This window comes from Physeter macrocephalus, chromosome 14 (genome assembly GCF_002837175.3).
Source record: "Physeter macrocephalus isolate SW-GA chromosome 14, ASM283717v5, whole genome shotgun sequence".
Lineage (NCBI taxonomy): Eukaryota > Metazoa > Chordata > Mammalia > Artiodactyla > Physeteridae > Physeter > Physeter macrocephalus.
Window position 1 is genome coordinate 96649967 of NC_041227.1, and position 17305 is coordinate 96667271.

The following is a 17305-nucleotide window of genomic DNA, read 5'->3' on the forward strand; positions in this document are numbered from 1 at the left end:
ATAATTACCTTAAATGTAAATGGATTAAATGCTCCCACAAAAAGACATAGACTGGCTGAATGGATACAAAAACAAGACCTGTACATATGCTGTCTACAAGGGATCCACTTCAGACCTAGGGACACATACAGACTGAAAGTGAGGGGATGGAAATGGATATTCCATGCAAATGGAAATCAAAAGAAAGCTGGAGTAGCAATTCTCATGTCAGACAAAACAGACTTTAAAATAAGACAAAGAACGACACTACATAATGATCAAGGGATCAATCTAAGAAGAAGATATAACAATTGTAAATATTTATGCACCCAACCCAGGAGCACCTCAATACATAAGGCAAATGTTAACAGCCATAAAAGGGAAATTGACAGTAACACAATAATAGTAGGAGACTTTAACAACCCACTTTCACTAATGGACAAATCAACCAAAATGAAAATAAAGAAACACAAGCTTTAAATGAAATATTAAACAAGATGGACTTAATTGATATTTATAGGACATTCCATCCAAAAACAACAGAATACACTTTCTTCTGAAGTGCTCATAGATCATTCTCCAGGATAGATCATATCTTGGGTCACAAATCAAGCCCTGGTAAATTTAAGAAAATTGAAATCATATCAAGTATCTTTTCCGACCGCAAAACTATAAGACTAGATATCAGTTACAGGAAAAAAACTGTAAAAAATACAAACACATGGAGGCTAAACAATACACTACTAAATAACCAAGAGATCACTGAAGAAATCAAAGAGGAAATCAAAAAATACCTAGAAGATTATAGCAATACAATCCTACCTCAAGAAACAAGAAACATCTCAAATAAACAACTTAACCTTACACCTAAAGCAATTAGAGAAAGAAGAACAAAAAAACGCCTAAGTTAGCAGAAGGAAAGAAATCATAAAGACCAGATCAGAAATAAATGAAAAAGAAATGCAGGAAACGATAGCAAAGATCAATAAAACTAAAAGCTGCTGCTTTGAGAAGATAAAAAAATTGATAAGCCATTAGCCAGACTCATCAAGCAAAAAAAGAGAGAGGACTCAAATCAACAGAACAGCAGATTAAAAGGATCATACACTATGATCAAGTGGGGTTTATCCCAGGAATGCAAGGATTCTTCAACATGTGCAAATCAATCAATGTGATAAACCAAATTAACAAACTGAAGGATAAAAACCATATGATCATTTCAATAGATGCAGAAAAAGCTTTTGACAAAATTCAGCACCCATTTATGATAAAAACTCTCCAGAAAGTAGGCATAGAGGGAACTTACCTCAACATAATAAAGGCCATATATGAAACACCCACAGCCAACATTGTTCTCAATGGTGAAAACCTGAAACCATTTCCACTAAAATCAGGAACAAGACAAGGTTGCCCACTCTCACCACTATTATTCAACATAGCTTTGGAAGGTTTAGCCACAGCAATCAGAGAAGAAAAAGAAATAAAATGAATCCAAATTGGAAAAGAAGTAAAGCTTTCACTGTTTGCTGATGACATGATACTACACACACAGAATCCTAAAGATGCCACCAGAAAACTACTAGAGCTAATCAACGAATTTAGTAAAGTCACAGGATACAAAATTAATGCACATAAATTTCTTGCATTCTTATACACTAACAACGAAAGATCAGAAAGAGAAATTAAGAAAACAATCTCATTCACCATGGCAACAAAAAGAATAAAATACCTAGGAATAAACCTACCTAAGGAGGTAAAAGATCTGTATTCAGAAAACTATAAGACACTGTGACTTCAGACTCCAATACAAAGCTACAGTAATCAAGACAGTATGGTACTGGCACAAAAACAAAAATATACATCAAAGGAACATGACAGAAAGCCCAGAGATAAACCCAGGCACATATGGTCACCTTATCTTTGATAAAGGAGTAAAACTCTTAGAGGAAAACACAGGCAGAACACTCTATGACATAAATCACAGCAAGATGCTTTTTGACCCACCTCCTAGAGAAAGGGAAATAAAAACAAAAATAAACAAATGGGACCTAATGAAACTTAAAAGCTTTTGCACAGCAAAGGAAACCTTTATAAAGAAGATAAAATGACAACCCTCAGAACGGGAGAATATATTTGCAAATGAAGCAACTGACAAAGGATGAATCTCCAAAATATACAAGCAGCTCATGCAGCTCAATATCAAAAAAAAATAAACAACCCAATCCAAGAATGGGCAGAAGACCTAAATAGACATTTCTCCAAAGAAGATATACAGATTGCCAACAAATACATGAAAGGATGTTCAACATCACTAATCATTAGAGAAATGCAAATCAAAACTACAGTGAGGTATCACCTCACACTGGTCAGAATTGCCATCATCAAAAAGTCTACAAACAATAAATGCTGGAGAGGGTGTGGAGGAAAGGGAACCCTCTTGCAGTGTTGGTGGAAATGTAAATTGATACAGCCACTATGGACAACAGTATGGAGGTTCCTTAGAAAACTAAAAATAGAACTACCATACAACCCAGCAATCCCACTACTCGGCATATACCCAGAGAAAACCATAATTCACAAAGAGTCATGTACCCAATGTTCATTGCAGCGCTATTTACAATAGCCAGGACATGGAAGCAACCTAAGTGTCCACAGACAGATGAATGGATAAAGAAGATGCGGCACATATATACGATGGAATATTACTCAGCCATAAAAAGAAACGAAATTGAGTTATCTGTAGTGAGGTGGATGGGCCTAGATTCTGGCATACATAGTGAGGTAAGTCAGAAAGAGAAAAACAAATACTGTATGCTAACACATATACATGTGCAATCTAAAAAAAAAAAAAAAGGTTTTGAAGAACCTAGGGACAGGACAGGAATAAAGACACAGACGTAGGGAATGGACTTGAGGACACGGGGCGGGGGAAGGGTAAGCTGGGATGAAGTGAGAGAGTGGCATGGACATATATACACTACCAAATGTAAAACAGATAGCTAGTGGGAAGCAGCTGCATAGCACAGGGAGATCAGCTTGGTCCTTTGTCACTACCTAGAGGGGTGGGATAGGGAGGGTGGGAGGGAGAAGCAAGAGGGAGGGGATATGGGGATATATGTATGCATATAGCTGATTCATTTTTTGATATAGCAGAAATTAACACACCATTGTAAAGCAATTATATTCCAATAAAGATGTTAAAAAAATTCTTACATATGTTCGAGATAGAAATGTATCTCAGAACACATGCTAGGAAAAGAAAGCAGTTGATGGATTCTAGAACCAGATTCACATATTTCCACCACTTGTGGAGGCATTTAACAGCGGTTAGAATTTGAGAAACAAGGACTCAGAGTGAGAAAAAATATTTCAGTTTCCCAGGCAAAAACTATTTATTACTACAGGCATCCAAATGAAAGGTAAAGATTAAAATCCCTTTGATTATCCATACTTTGCTATAACTACATATTAGGAGGAAAATAGGCCTGTTTATTTGAGTTACAGACTTTACTGTAGAGATGCCTTCTCCATGTCTTTCCCTTCCATTCTAAACTCTTCAGTATTTCTCTTACTTTATAATTATTTGGCAGATGGAAGGGAATTTTTCAAAGGCCTATATGTTTATTATTATCTTTTGGTAATTCCTTAGTTGGATCTTATTTTTTCCCACCAGATGACCATGAAACATTATTTTATTTATAGCGTTTAAAAACATTTAATTACGTAAGATATTTAAAGATCTGTTTTGATCTAGTATACAAGGTTTAAGAACATAAAATAAATGGCCTGTGCAGCTCACTTTTAAAATTATACTCCATACGTTTATCAGTAAGAAGGAACACAGCAGAATTAGACGTGTGGACAGCAGATTCTAAATATGCCTTTGTTTAGAGAAAAGCCACGTCTAAACTTAAAGGAAAAGAAATACTCATGAGGAACTAGATTACTGTTGGCAACTTAGTAAATGTCTTTTAGGAAGAAAAGGAACCGGACACTGGGCTCATTTCTCAGTCCCTGAGTTTGGAGGAGTGGTCTCCTTCTGGCTTCAGGGTGGTGGGGTGGCAGAGACAGTGTGCCACCATGGGAAGAACATCTGAGTTTGGAGTCAGAGAAACACCCAACTCCAAATACTCCATGACGACCTTTGGGAAGAGAAACCCCATCTCTAAAACAACTCTAATAAATAACCAGACAAGTCACTTCTCTGCTTAAAATTATCCATTCACTGGTCCCCATCACCATCAGGATCTGCTCCCCGTTTATATCTCTCACATCACTGTTCACTACACAGACATAAACAACCACCCCAGGTATCACCTAGGGCTACTATGAAGTTCTCACACAATGCCACGTTCCCTCATGACTCTATGTTTTTGCAGAGGTAATTGCCTCTTCAGAATCCCTTTAGTCAAAATAAGGTCATTAAGGTGAGTCTTAATCCAACATGACTGGTATCCTTAAAGGAAGAGGAAATTTGGACATAGTCATGTACAGAAGGAAGACCATGTGAAGACACAGAGAGAAGATGGCCATCTACAAGCCAAGAAGAGTGGCCTCAGAAGAAACAAACCCTGCAGACACCTTGATCTCAAAATCTAGCCTCCAGAATTGTGAGAAAATAAATCACTTTATAAAAAAAAAAAATCCCTTTAGTTTTTGTGGACCTACATGTCATCCTAAACCTGCCTTCTAATTTGTTTATATTCATAGTAGCTAGTCTAACTGATTATATGTGGGGTAAATGAGAAGCTGTGACAATAAGAATATAAAATAAGTTTTCTGTCTTTTGGATTTAATTACATTTGGATTGGCAGTGAAGAAATCACCACTGGGGAAATCTCTCATTGTTGGTTCAGCTGGAGGCTGGAAAAGTAGACGATCATCCCTAATCTTGAAACTAAGGCTGGATGCTAATTTTGCCTCTGGGAAACAGATGATTTAAGTTTTCCTTAAGAAGGAAAATAACTCAGTACACTAAAATTGGCACAAAACAAGTTCAGTGAGAATTATGATGAAAGATTTCATATATTTTCAACTTAGTTAAACAAAAATCAAACTTTACCTCTTGAAATGATTCACCAGGACTCCAACCAGCTCTCCAATTCGACTCTCGTGGGTTGGCTGTTTGCTGAAGAGACAGACGATGAGGTCTTTGTTGTCTTTTGTATGGAACACTACCAGTTGGTCCTTCCCATTGGAGACGCTCAGACCAGTCAACTGCAAAGAGACAAGGCATGGAAACTGTAAGGGTGGTTCTCAAAAGAATGAATTTAAAAATACAGTTTGTAATGGTTCTACTCAGTAACTCTGATGACATTAATCCTTATCAAGCTTCATGAAACAAGCAGATGAAAGGAAATAATAAAGATAAGAACAAAAATTAACAAAATTAAAAGCAGAAATACAACAGGGTAAAATCAATGAAACAAAGAGCTGGTTCTTTCAAAAGATAAATACAATTGCTGAATCTCTAGTCTGAAAGAATAAGAGAGAGAAGCCCTAATTACCCATATCAGAAATGGAAGAGGGGCTATTACTACAGACCACATAGACATTAAAAGGATAATAAAGGAATATTTACAACAACTTTATGCACATAAGTTCAACAACTTAGACAAAACCAAACAATTCCTTGAAAGCCATAAACTACCAAAATTCACCCAAGAAGAAATAGATAACCTGAATACTGCTATATCTATTAAAGAAATTAAATTTGTAGTTAAGAACCTTTCAAAAAAGAAAACTCCAGGAGGCTCAGATGACTGCCTTGGTAAATTCTACCAAATATTTAAAGAAGAAATAACACCAATTCTCCACATCTCTTCTAGAAAACGGAAGAGAAGGAAACACTTCACAACTCATTTTATGAGCACTGTCCTGATGCCAAAAATAGACAAAGGCAGTACAAGAAAACTACAAACCAATATCCAATATCCTTCATGAACATGGATGTAATTAGAATGGCCAAAATATCAGCAAATCAAATCCAAAAATACATAAAAACAAACATGCATCATGACCAAGTGGAGTTAATCTAAGAAATGCATAGCTAGTTTTGTATTAAAAATATCTATCAGGGCTTCCCTGGTGGCACAGTGGTTGAAAGTCCGCCTGCTGAGGCAGGGGACACGGGTTCGTGCCCCGGTCCGGGAAGATCCCACATGCCGCGGAGCAGCTGGGCCCGTGAGCCATGGCCACTGAGCCTGCGCATCCGGAGCCTGTGCTCCACAACGGGAGAGGCCACAAGAGTGAGAGGCCCGTGTACCGCAAAAAAAAAACAAAAAAAAGTCAATCAATGTAATCCATCATAGCAACAGAAAAAAAAACAAAGCTACACTATTTACAACTGTCAGGACATGGAAGCAATCTAAATGTCCACTGACAGATGAATGCATAAAGAAGATGTGGCATATATATACACAATGGAATATTACACAGCCATAAAAAGAAACAAAATTGACTTATTTGTAGTGAGGTGGATGGACCTAGAGTCTGTCATACAGAGTGAAGTAAGTCAGAATGAGAAAAACAAATACTGTGTGCTAACGCACATATATGGAATCTACAAAAAAACGGTACTGATGAACCTAGAGGCAGGGCAGGAATAAAGATGCAGACATAGAGAATGGACTTGAGGACCCGGGGAAGGGGAAGCTGGGACAAAGTGAGAGAGTAGCAATGACATATATACACTACCACATGTAAAATGGATGGCTAGTGGGAAGTTGCTCCATAGCACAGGGATATCAGCTTGATGCTTTGTGACCACCTAGAGGGGTGGGATAGGGAGGGTGGGATAGGGAGGCTCAAGAGGAAGGAGATATGGGGATATATGTATACTTATAGCTGATTCACTTTGTTGTACAACAGAAACTAACACAACATTGTAAAGCAATTATACTCCAATAAAGATATATATAAAAAGAAAGCTATCATATCAATTGACGCAGAAAAAGCATTTGACAAAATTCAACATCCATTCATGATATAAATCTCTCAGCAAACAGGATTAGAAGAGAATTCAACCTATTAATGACATCTACAAAAACTCCACAGCTAGCATCTTACTAAGTGGTGAAAGACTGAATGTTTTCCCCAAAGATCAGGAGCAATGTAAGGATTTCTACTGTTACTGCTGCTGGGCATCTTCATACTGGAAACCCTAGCCAGTGCCTTAAGGCAGGTTTAAATAAATTAAAAGGCATACAGTTTAAAAGGGAAGAAACAAATGACTTTATTTTCAGATTACATGATCATCTATGTAGAAAATCCCAAGGAATTTACAAAATAGCTCTCAGAACTAATTAGTGGGTTTGGCAAGGTCACAAAACACAAGGTTAACAGACAAAAATATTTCTATATACCAGCAATGAAAAACTGGAAACAGAAATTTAAAACCCAAACCATCCACAACTTCAAAACCAAAAATACTTAGATATAAATATAACAAAATGTGTGTAAAACCTGTAAGCTGAAAACTACGAAATGCTGATGAAAGAAATCAAATGAACATGCTGATGACAGGAATAAAAGAAAATCTAAATACACAGAAAGGAATAATGTGTTCATGGTTTGGAAAACTCAGTATTGTTGAATACTAACAATTTCCCCCAAATTGATCTATAGATTTAATGCAATCCCAACCAAAATCCCAGCAGAATTTTTGGTAGATATCAACGAGCTGATTCTAAAATGTATATGGAAAGGCAAAGGAACTAGAGTAGCCAAAACAATTTGAAAAAGAACAAAGTTGGAGGACTCACAGTAGCTGATTTTCTTACTATAAAGCTACAGTAATCAAGACAATGTAATTGTCAAAAGGACTGTCAAAGGGATAAAAACATAGATCAGTGGGAACAGAATGGAGAGTCAGATATAGTCTCACACAAATATGACCGATTGATTTTTCACAAAGATGCAAAGGCAGTTCAACGGAGAAAGGATACTTTGGACATCTGGATAACTCAGAACATTTGGACATCCACATGCCAAAAGAAATAAACATTGACCTAAATCTCACACCTCATGAAAAATTAATTCAAAATGGGTCATAGATATAAATGTAAAATGTAAAACCATAAAAGTTTTAGAAGAAAACACAGGAGAAAATCTCTGTGACCTTGGATTGGGCAAAGATTTCTTAGAAATGACACCAAAAGCACAACCCATAAAAGAAAAAAAACCTGTTAGACTAACCTTCATAAAATTTAGAACTTTTCTCTAAGAAAGACATTGGTATGAGAATGGAAAGACTGCCCAGAGTGGGAGAAAATATTTGCAGAGATATATCTGATAAAGGACCTGTGTCCAGAATATATAAAGAACTTGTAAAACTCAACAAGAGAGCAAACAAGTCAACTTAAAATGGGCAAACGATTTGAAGTCACTTCACCAAAGAAGACCTATGGGTGGCAAACAGGTGCCCAACATCACTAGACACCACAGAAATGCAAATTAAGACTATAACAAGATATCACCACAAGCCTATCAGAATGGCCAAAATAAAAACAAAACAGGGCTTCCCTGGTGGCGCAGTGGTTGAGAGTCCGCCTGCCGATGCAGGGGACACGGGTTCGTGCCCCGGTCCGGGAAGATCCCACATGCCGCGGAGCGGCTGGGCCCGTGAGCCATGGCCGCCGAGCCTGCGCGTCCGGAGCCTGTGCTCCTCCGCAACGGGAGAGGCCACAACAGTGAGAGGCCCGCGTACCACAAAAACAAAAAAAAACAAAAAAAAACAAAAAAAAACAAAGAAGAACAACAAAAGTGACAATACCAAAGAGGATGTAGAACAATCAACTCTCATACATTGTTGGTGGGAATGTAAAATGGTACGATCACTGGGAAAACAGTTTGGCAGTTACTCAAAAAGTTAAACATAGAATTACCACATGAACCAGAAATCTCGGTCCTAGGCATTTAACCCAGAGAAATAAAAATTTATGTTCACACAAAAACTTACACATCAATGTTTACAGCAGCTCTATACATAACTGCCCCAAACTGGAAACCACAAGAATATCCATCAATAGGTGAATAAGCAAACTGTGATACATCTATACAACGGAATGCTATTCAGCAATAAAAAGGAATGAACTAATAATACAAATTACTGATATGCATCACCATGGTTTATTTTCAAAGGCATTACGCTGAGTGAAAGCAGCCAGTCTCAAAAGGTTACATACTATACGACTCCATTTATGTGGTATTCTGGAATATAGTTGTCAGGGATTGGGGTCAGGGGGAGTCTGATACAAAGGAGTTTTTTGGGGGTAATGGAATGACTCTGTATCCTCATTGTGGTGGTGGTTACAGAAATCTATGCATGTATTAACACCCACAGGCCTGTATACCAAATCACCACTACCAAAAGCCAATTTTATTTATCATACGCAAATTAAAAAAATATAGCTCCTTGGTAATTTTGATCCCTAGATCTACCTTGGTCAATAAAGCAGAAACCCAAGTGATTTCTTGTTCTGTGGTTTGTTCTTCTATTGCAGAAAATACCAAAGTGCCACCTCCTGGCTGCCACAGGTGCTGTCAGTCTGGCAATCAGCATTGACAGGATACCCACTGGGGGCAATGCAGAGTGCCAGGAAGCCTGGGGGTGGGGATGGAAGTACCAAAGATGCAGAAGGTATAATCTCTGTTCTAGGGGGATTCATGATCCAGTTGGACGAGTGGAAGAGACAAATACCTAACAACTGAAGAACACTTCAACAGTTCATACGCTTGGAAGATCATTTAGTCTCATGCCCATATTTTACAGATTAAGAAAACTGAGGCTCAAAGAAGTTAGCTGATTTGCAGACCCTGAAACGGGAACTCAGGCCTGCAGACTGACCCAGACCCATGTTCTTTCTATCACAGTAGGCTTTTCCAAATATCATGTACAAATGAACATAAGCTGTAAAAATAAGTATCCCTAAATGTCACATAAATAAATTTTCATAGGAGGTGAGTTCTTAGGTTGATTTTAAAGAATACCAGGGTCAGCGCTCAATGGAGAGAAGGGAAAATATTCAAGGAGTTGGAAATCATTTCACAAACCTATGTTATATCATGGGTTTTCTGAGGCCATGGATAAGAGAATGTATCAATCTTTCTGACACTTAGATGATTTTTCTGTGTTTTTTTTTTTTTTTTGGTTTGGTTTGGTGTACATTGGCTTTTTTTTTTTTTTGCGGTACGCGGGCCTCTCACTGCTGTGGCCTCTCCCGTTGCAGAGCACAGGCTCCGGACGCACAGGCTCAGTGGCCACGGCTCACAGGCCCAGCCGCTCCGTGGCATGTGGGATCCTCCCGGACCGGGGCACGAACTCGCGTCCCCTGCATCAGCAGGCGGACTCTCAACCACTGCGCCACCAGGGAAGCCCCACATTGGCTTTTTTTAAAGTTCCTTTTAAAATATTTTATTGAAGTATAGGTGATTTACAGTGTTGTGTCAATTTCTGCTATAAAGCAAAGTGAGTCAGTTATACATATATATACTCTTTTTCATTTCTTTTCCATTATGGTTATCACAGGATATTGAATATAGTTCCCTGTGCTATACAGTAGGAACTTGTTGTTTTTCCATCCTATATATACTAGTTTGCACCTGCTAGCCCCAAACTCCCAATCCTTCCCTCCCCCACCCCCAGATGATTTTTATGAGTAAATTAAAAATATCATTTTCGTTTAAAAAAACATGTTATGTCTATGCTCCTTCTCTCTCATTTATTTTATATACCAAATTCAAAATGAAATTTATGTAGCACTTCACAAGAGAGCTTGATTAAAGGCCTAATAAAATGAGAATTCTAACAGCACTAACTCTGCCTGCATATCCCAGGAACATTAGCTGCAGGGGTCTGGGGAAAGCGACCGATTCAGCAGTGAATGCTGAAACCATCCAGATAGAAGGTCCCTTGCTGGATGCTGTCGGGCTAGAGCAGAGGCGCCTATGACTGTTTTCTCAGCCACCTTCCCACCTTGGGTGTGGAATTCCCTTCCTGCCCTTCCCTATTCCGCCCTGCCTGAGTGGCTTTACCTGGATGGGCAGAGGAATTCTTCATGTGTGTTCTCAGGCCTATGGGCGTGCCAGAGCCCCAGCAGAAAAGAGGGAAAACAGCACCTACTTTCCTCTGCTGCACAGATAATGAAAGATTATGATCCTGTCGTCACCAAGGCAGGACAAACAGCATCCAGGATGTCTCTTTTGTTCTGGGAGACAGGATGCTAGATGGGAAAAAGCAGTAGAGTAAGGGATGACCTGGGTGTTCATCTCAATTCAGCTGTGTGAGCCTGAGCGAATCATTTAATTTTGGGGGAGGCCATCTGTCTCCTTTTCTGCAAAATAAGGATCCTACTAGGTGCCTCATCTACCTCATAAGATTGTGGCAAGGATCAAATAGGAGCAACTCAGAGGTATAAAAAGATAAATAAGCAAAACCCCCTGCCTTCAAGGGTCTTTACACTCTAAGAGAAGATATGCCAGCGAAATCTGAAAAACTTTACACAAGTACCATGCCAAGGGAGGTATTGTATGCAAATACATTAGTCAGGGAAGGGATCCTACCTCAGTTATCTTCGGGCAGCCAGAACACACCAGTAAGTTCTCTGAACAAAAGTGAAACTCCTTATCAGGGCTTCCCCCTACTAGTTGCCTTCTTATTTTTCATGATCTGTGACATCTCTATGCTATGATAAATCTAAACCTTCCTCTTCTTTGGTTTTGAAGGTTTGAGCAGGGCAGATACAATCTCTGATGCTAATCTAACTCAATTCTCCTAGACCCTCCTCCTATGGAGGATCAAACAGTGAACATAACCAAACAAGTAAAAAGAACGTTATAACTTTCTAATCATTAGTAAAAAGAAAATAAATAAAACTTGAACAATATAACAACTAGAAAAAAAAGAAGGAAATGGCACAGAAGTATTAAAAATGGAAAGCGTTTAAATAACAATCAAATTTAAGAAAACAAAATTTGTCAATTTCTGTAAGAAATGTGAATGGGATACAACTCTTTTATTGGATGAAAACGGGTCACGGATCAGGTCAAAAAAGAAATTTAACTATACTCTGTTTATAAAAGATGCATCTAAAACAAAAAGACATAGAACAAAAATGAAAGGATGGACAAAGACGTACCAGAAAGAAACTAGGGATGGGAATAGTAATAACAGACAGAGCAAAATCCAAGGCAAAAAAGAAAACTTTTTCGTTTTATATTGACAAAAATATAACAAAAAATGAAAACCACCATCTTCATGCACTGAATAACATGGTACTGAAACATACAAAGCAAAAATTATTCTTACACAAAAGAAATGGACCAAGTTGTGATTTTAGTGGACAACCCAGTGCTTGGCAGTTCAAGCAGGCAAAAAGCAAATGAGTATGGAGAGTGGCTGAATAATCAACGTATTTGATTATCAGTTACATGGAATTTTTACACACATTTATTGTGGTCCCTGAAACATTTACACATATGTACTATATTTGGGCCAAAAGTAACATTCCTCTCCCCAATTACAAAAAGTAGGATATGCACTGACCCTAATCACAGTGCAGTAAAACTAGAAAATTATATAAAGGTTAACAACACAACCTTATCACTGAGAATTTTTTAAAAGAAGTATCTCTTTAGGCAACTCCTGGATTATAGTTGCAACTACAGACAATGAAGAAGTTAATGAGAAAGAGAATTTTTCATCAAAACTCATGGATGCAGCCAAAGCTATATTCAAAAGAAAACACATTGCCTTAAATACTTTGTTATTAAATAAGAAAAAAAGGAAATAAATTAAATACCAAAAACCTAGAGAAAGAGCAAAAGAAATCAAGGTAAAAATTAGTGAAGATAAAATCAGAAATCAATGAATGAGAAAAACAATATAGATGATAAACCCAAGAGCTGGTTCTTTGAAAAGACCACTAAAGAACCAAACCCTTGGCAGGGTCTAATCAGGAAAAAACAAAGCAAAAACACAGATATCTAACATGAGGAATGAGAAAGAGATTTAAGAAAAGGTGTTATGTCTTTAGAAATTATGAGAATAACATCTGTAATTTCCTATTAATAATTTGTGAAATGCATGCTTTAATAGGAAAATACAAATTACTAAAAATTGACTCAAAGAAAGATGAAATAATCAGAATCAATTCGTAACTAGGGGAATTTTTTTTTATGTTGGCAGAAAACACTCTCCTAAATATTCCTGGGCACAGATGATGCTAGTATAGGCCATCAAGCCCCAGGTAATTCCTATGCTACGGAAAATGCTCTAGAACATAAACAGACACCATCCCGACTCATTTCATTGAATCCTGGCAGCAAAACTTGATGAAGATCTCTTTCTCACACACACACACACCCAGAGACCAGTCTCACAAGGACAGATGCAAATATCCAAAATAATTAACAAACTCAATTCAGCAGGCTAATATGCCATGACCAAGAGGGCATGATTCACAAGTGTAAGGATGGTTCACTAATAAGAAATGCATCAGGGATTCCCTGGTGGCGCAGTGGTTGAGAGTCCGCCTGCCGATGCAGGGCACACGGGTTCGTGCCCTGGTCTGGGAAGATCCCACATGCTGCGGTGCAGCTAGGCCTGTGAGCCATGGCTGCTGAGCCTGCGCGTCCGGAACCTGTGCTCCGCAACAGGAGAGGCCACAACAGTGAGAGGCCCGCGTATCGCAAAAAAAAAAAAAAAAAAAAAAAGAAATGCATCCATATCGCTCAGCTGATTAAAAGGTCACATTTATGCGTCATCTGTGTGTTTGTCCCACTAGAATTATCTCCTTGCTTGACAGCTTTCACTTTTTCAAGGCAAGTATGAAGTTGTGTCCTTGTACTGTTTTTATTTTACAGTATTCCACGGTATATAAAACAATATCTCTCTCCATAGAAAGTTGGTAAATACTCAAATGTATTTATTATCATATCCACCCTACAATATTAGTTTTAACTCTTTTCTAACCACTGGTAATCTTTGGCAGCAAAGCATTGTGGATAAGGAGAGAATAGACTTCCTCCCCTGAAGAAAAGTTATTACTGGACTAGAAACAAGTATCATGACTGAGCATGGAGACTTTGGCCTGGATCTTTTAATACAATTTTTAAATGACAGAGACTAAGTGTGTTAATAGATACTGTCTATATTTTACTATGTTTATAAATAGCAGGTAAGAAAAGAATTAACTGGAAATTAAAACATAGGACCCTACTCACACCAAAATACTCCATACATCTTGACCCATCAGTCAAACAGGATTTTAAAAATTGAGGTATAAATTATGTACAGTAAAATTCACAGACTTTTAAGTGTTTAGGTGGATGATTTTTGACACCCAAATCAAGATACAGAACATTTCCAACATGCCAGAGAGTTTCCTCTGAATGTTCTTTTTTAAGACTTAGTTGTATATTTGTTAAATCAAATTGGCTTACTTAGCTTTTGAGAGCTAAAAAGATTAGCTCATTACTTAGACCTAGAAAGCTAGAGGTCCACTGTAGTAAGAACAAACTCACAAAATACTGAATTTTCTCTTTATCTTTTCTCTGTTTTCATGAATTGTACCATTAGGATTATGAGAATTTTACAAAGAAAATAGTTAACCTTTGAAGGTGACAAACCAGACAAATGCTATAATGGTAATCTTAAAGGAACTATTTAAAATATGATAATAATAGAATATATAGGTTTATTCAAATTGCTTGAAATAGGTGGATTGGAATTTAAACTATTTTTTTGGTGACCTATATATTCTTCTCATAGTAAGATTCATTGCAATAGAATTTAACTTCATTTGATTTCTCTTAATGACAGATAATCCTTGGTTTCTAATCTCCAGTTTTCACTAATTAAAAAAATATTATGTTGAGGCTATAAACCCACAGTTGTTGGATTAGGTTCAGCCTCACTTTGTAGGACAAGAACAGGGACAGGGTTAACACTTCCCCAAAGTCCACTGTAACCACAAGTCATTTTGCTTGCTGTCTTTTTTTAAAACATATGTTAACTCTTGTAAAAATTCTTTTAGGTCATTACAGAGTATTGAGAAGAGTTCCCTGTGCTATACAGTAGGTCCTTATTAGTTACCTATTTTTTATACAGTAGTATGTATATGTCAATCCCAATCTCCTAATTTCCTCCCCTCTTTCCCCCTGGTAACCATAAGTTTGTGTTCTACATCTGTGACTCTATTTCTGTTCTGTAGATAAGTTCATTTGTACCATTTTTTTAGATTCCACATATAAGTGATATTTGTTTTTCTCTGACTTACTTCACTCAGTGTGACAATCCACGTTGCTGCAAATGACATTATTTCGTTCTTTTTTATGGCTGAGTAATATTCCATTGTATATATATGTACCACATCTTCTTTATCCATTCATCTGTCGATGGAAATTTAGGTTGCTTCCGTGTTTTGGCTTCTGTAAATAGTGCTGCAATGAACATTGTGGTTCAAGTATCTTTTCAAATTGTGCTTGCTGTCTCTCTTGCTTCATATTCCATCTTTATTTCTCTGTCTGCATCTGTACGTGTGTGCACAAGCTTTGTCACTGAAAACTGTGGGGCCTCAAAATGCTAGCAGTAAATTCCAGGATCCCAAACAACAATTTCAAAAAACTGAAGACTTCTGGAGAATGTGGGAATCACGAGAAAAGGCCCTGATACTTTATGACAAAAATCTCTAATAATGGAATAGGCCACGAACCCTTGAGCTCTTGCGACTTTGAAAAGAGTTAATCTTTTTTTTTGCAGTACGCGGGCCTCTCACTGTTGTGGCCTCTCCTGTTGCGGAGCACAGGCTCCGGACGCGCAGGCCCAGTGGTCATGGCCTATGGGCCCAGCCGCTCCGCGGCATGTGGGATCTTCCTGGACCGGGGCACGAACCCGTATTCCCTGCATTGGCAGGCGGACTCTCAACCACTGCGCCACCAGGGAAGCCCAAGAGTTGATCTTTTAAAATGGTGATCAACTCCTTTAAAGCCATCCAGGTCTGACCAGGGAGGAGAATGCATGCCTTTTTATAGGGCTTCCTGGCTAGTTTTCACTCTGGGGCCTTCTTGTTCCAGACTTACTCCCAGGAAGCAGCTACTCCATGTCTTCTTGAGTGGGGGAACCCTTCTCTTCTGTGGTTAGTGCTCTGGGCAAACACCTCCAAGGGACTTCACTAACTTGGGGCTGCCCCCCACCCCAATCAGGGATGTGCTTAAAACACAAAGGGCTTTCATAAAATTGTACGAAAATCATTTCGCTTCTTCAGGTATCTGCTTGTATTGTGATATATACACTTGGCCTTTGGGATTTTCTATCCCCTACTTCAGTTCTTTGGTTTGACGGCAGAGTTATAATATTTATGCTTTTTTGATCTCAACACATTGATTTGGCTGCTCAACGATGGAGAACATTCTGTTCATTCTGTTTTTCATTCAGAAGCTTGGAAGACAGATGCTCTTTCTGTAGGATGCCTGGTGACTTTATTTCTTGCTTTGTCTCTCTGTTCTCTGTTCATCTGTCTCTCCCGATCTCCCTTCTTCTCTCCCTTTCCCTCTTTCTTCCTCCTTCTCTTCCTTGCTCTCCTTGGCCCAACTAGCTATAAATCAGAGATCTTAGCGAATCAGATCTGTCATAGAAATAATGCAGAGTTTGGGATATGTAAGAATTTATCCCTCATCATTTGGAAGCAATGCTTGTGCCCTGAGCCATTTTGTAGGGGGTGGCTCTATCCTGAGGTCACTGTGCTGTGAGGATCACAAGCCTCTCGGAGAGGTCAAGGGTTGACCCTCCGGTCAGCAGTCCTGGTACGAGCCCTCCCAGCCCCAGCGCCAGAAGAGTGAGCATATGAGGGTCCCAATGATCCCAAGCCTCAGTTGTTGAGTAACTTCCAGTTTTTGTGTCTTCCCAACCAAAGCCCTAGGTATTGTGGAACAAAGGTGAACTGGCCCCATTGTGCCCTTTCCAAATTCCTGACCCATGGAATCCATGATCATAATAAAATGGTGGTACACTACTATATTTAAAGTAGATAAACAACAAGGACCTACTGTATAGCACAGGGAACTGGGCTCAATATTCTGCAACAACCTAAATGGGAAAAGAATCTGAAAAAGAAAGGATACTTGTATGGGTATAACTGAATCACTTTGCTGTACACCTGTAACTAACACATCATTGAACGAACTATACTCCAAAACAAAATAAAAATTAAAAAAAATAATAAAATTGTCATTTATTTTACTCCACTAAGTCTGGGGTGGTTGGGTACGCAGCAATAGTTGACTGGAATCAAAATTTGGAAGCAGCGAGGTGCTACTGTAACACAAT

At 38.3% G+C, this 17305-nt stretch overlaps 1 protein-coding gene across 2 annotated transcripts in view; it reads right to left on the reverse strand.

The window, feature by feature from the left end:
- The window catches only part of MYO1D (myosin ID), a 356895-nt gene that overhangs the window by 101715 nt on the left and 237875 nt on the right, over positions 1-17305 (reverse strand). For both annotated transcript variants that reach the window (XM_024127623.2, XM_024127622.3), the window contains one exon: positions 5042-5196. In XM_024127623.2, coding sequence (XP_023983391.1) covers positions 5042-5196 — 155 coding nt within the window. The remainder of the gene's footprint in view (positions 1-5041; positions 5197-17305) is intronic.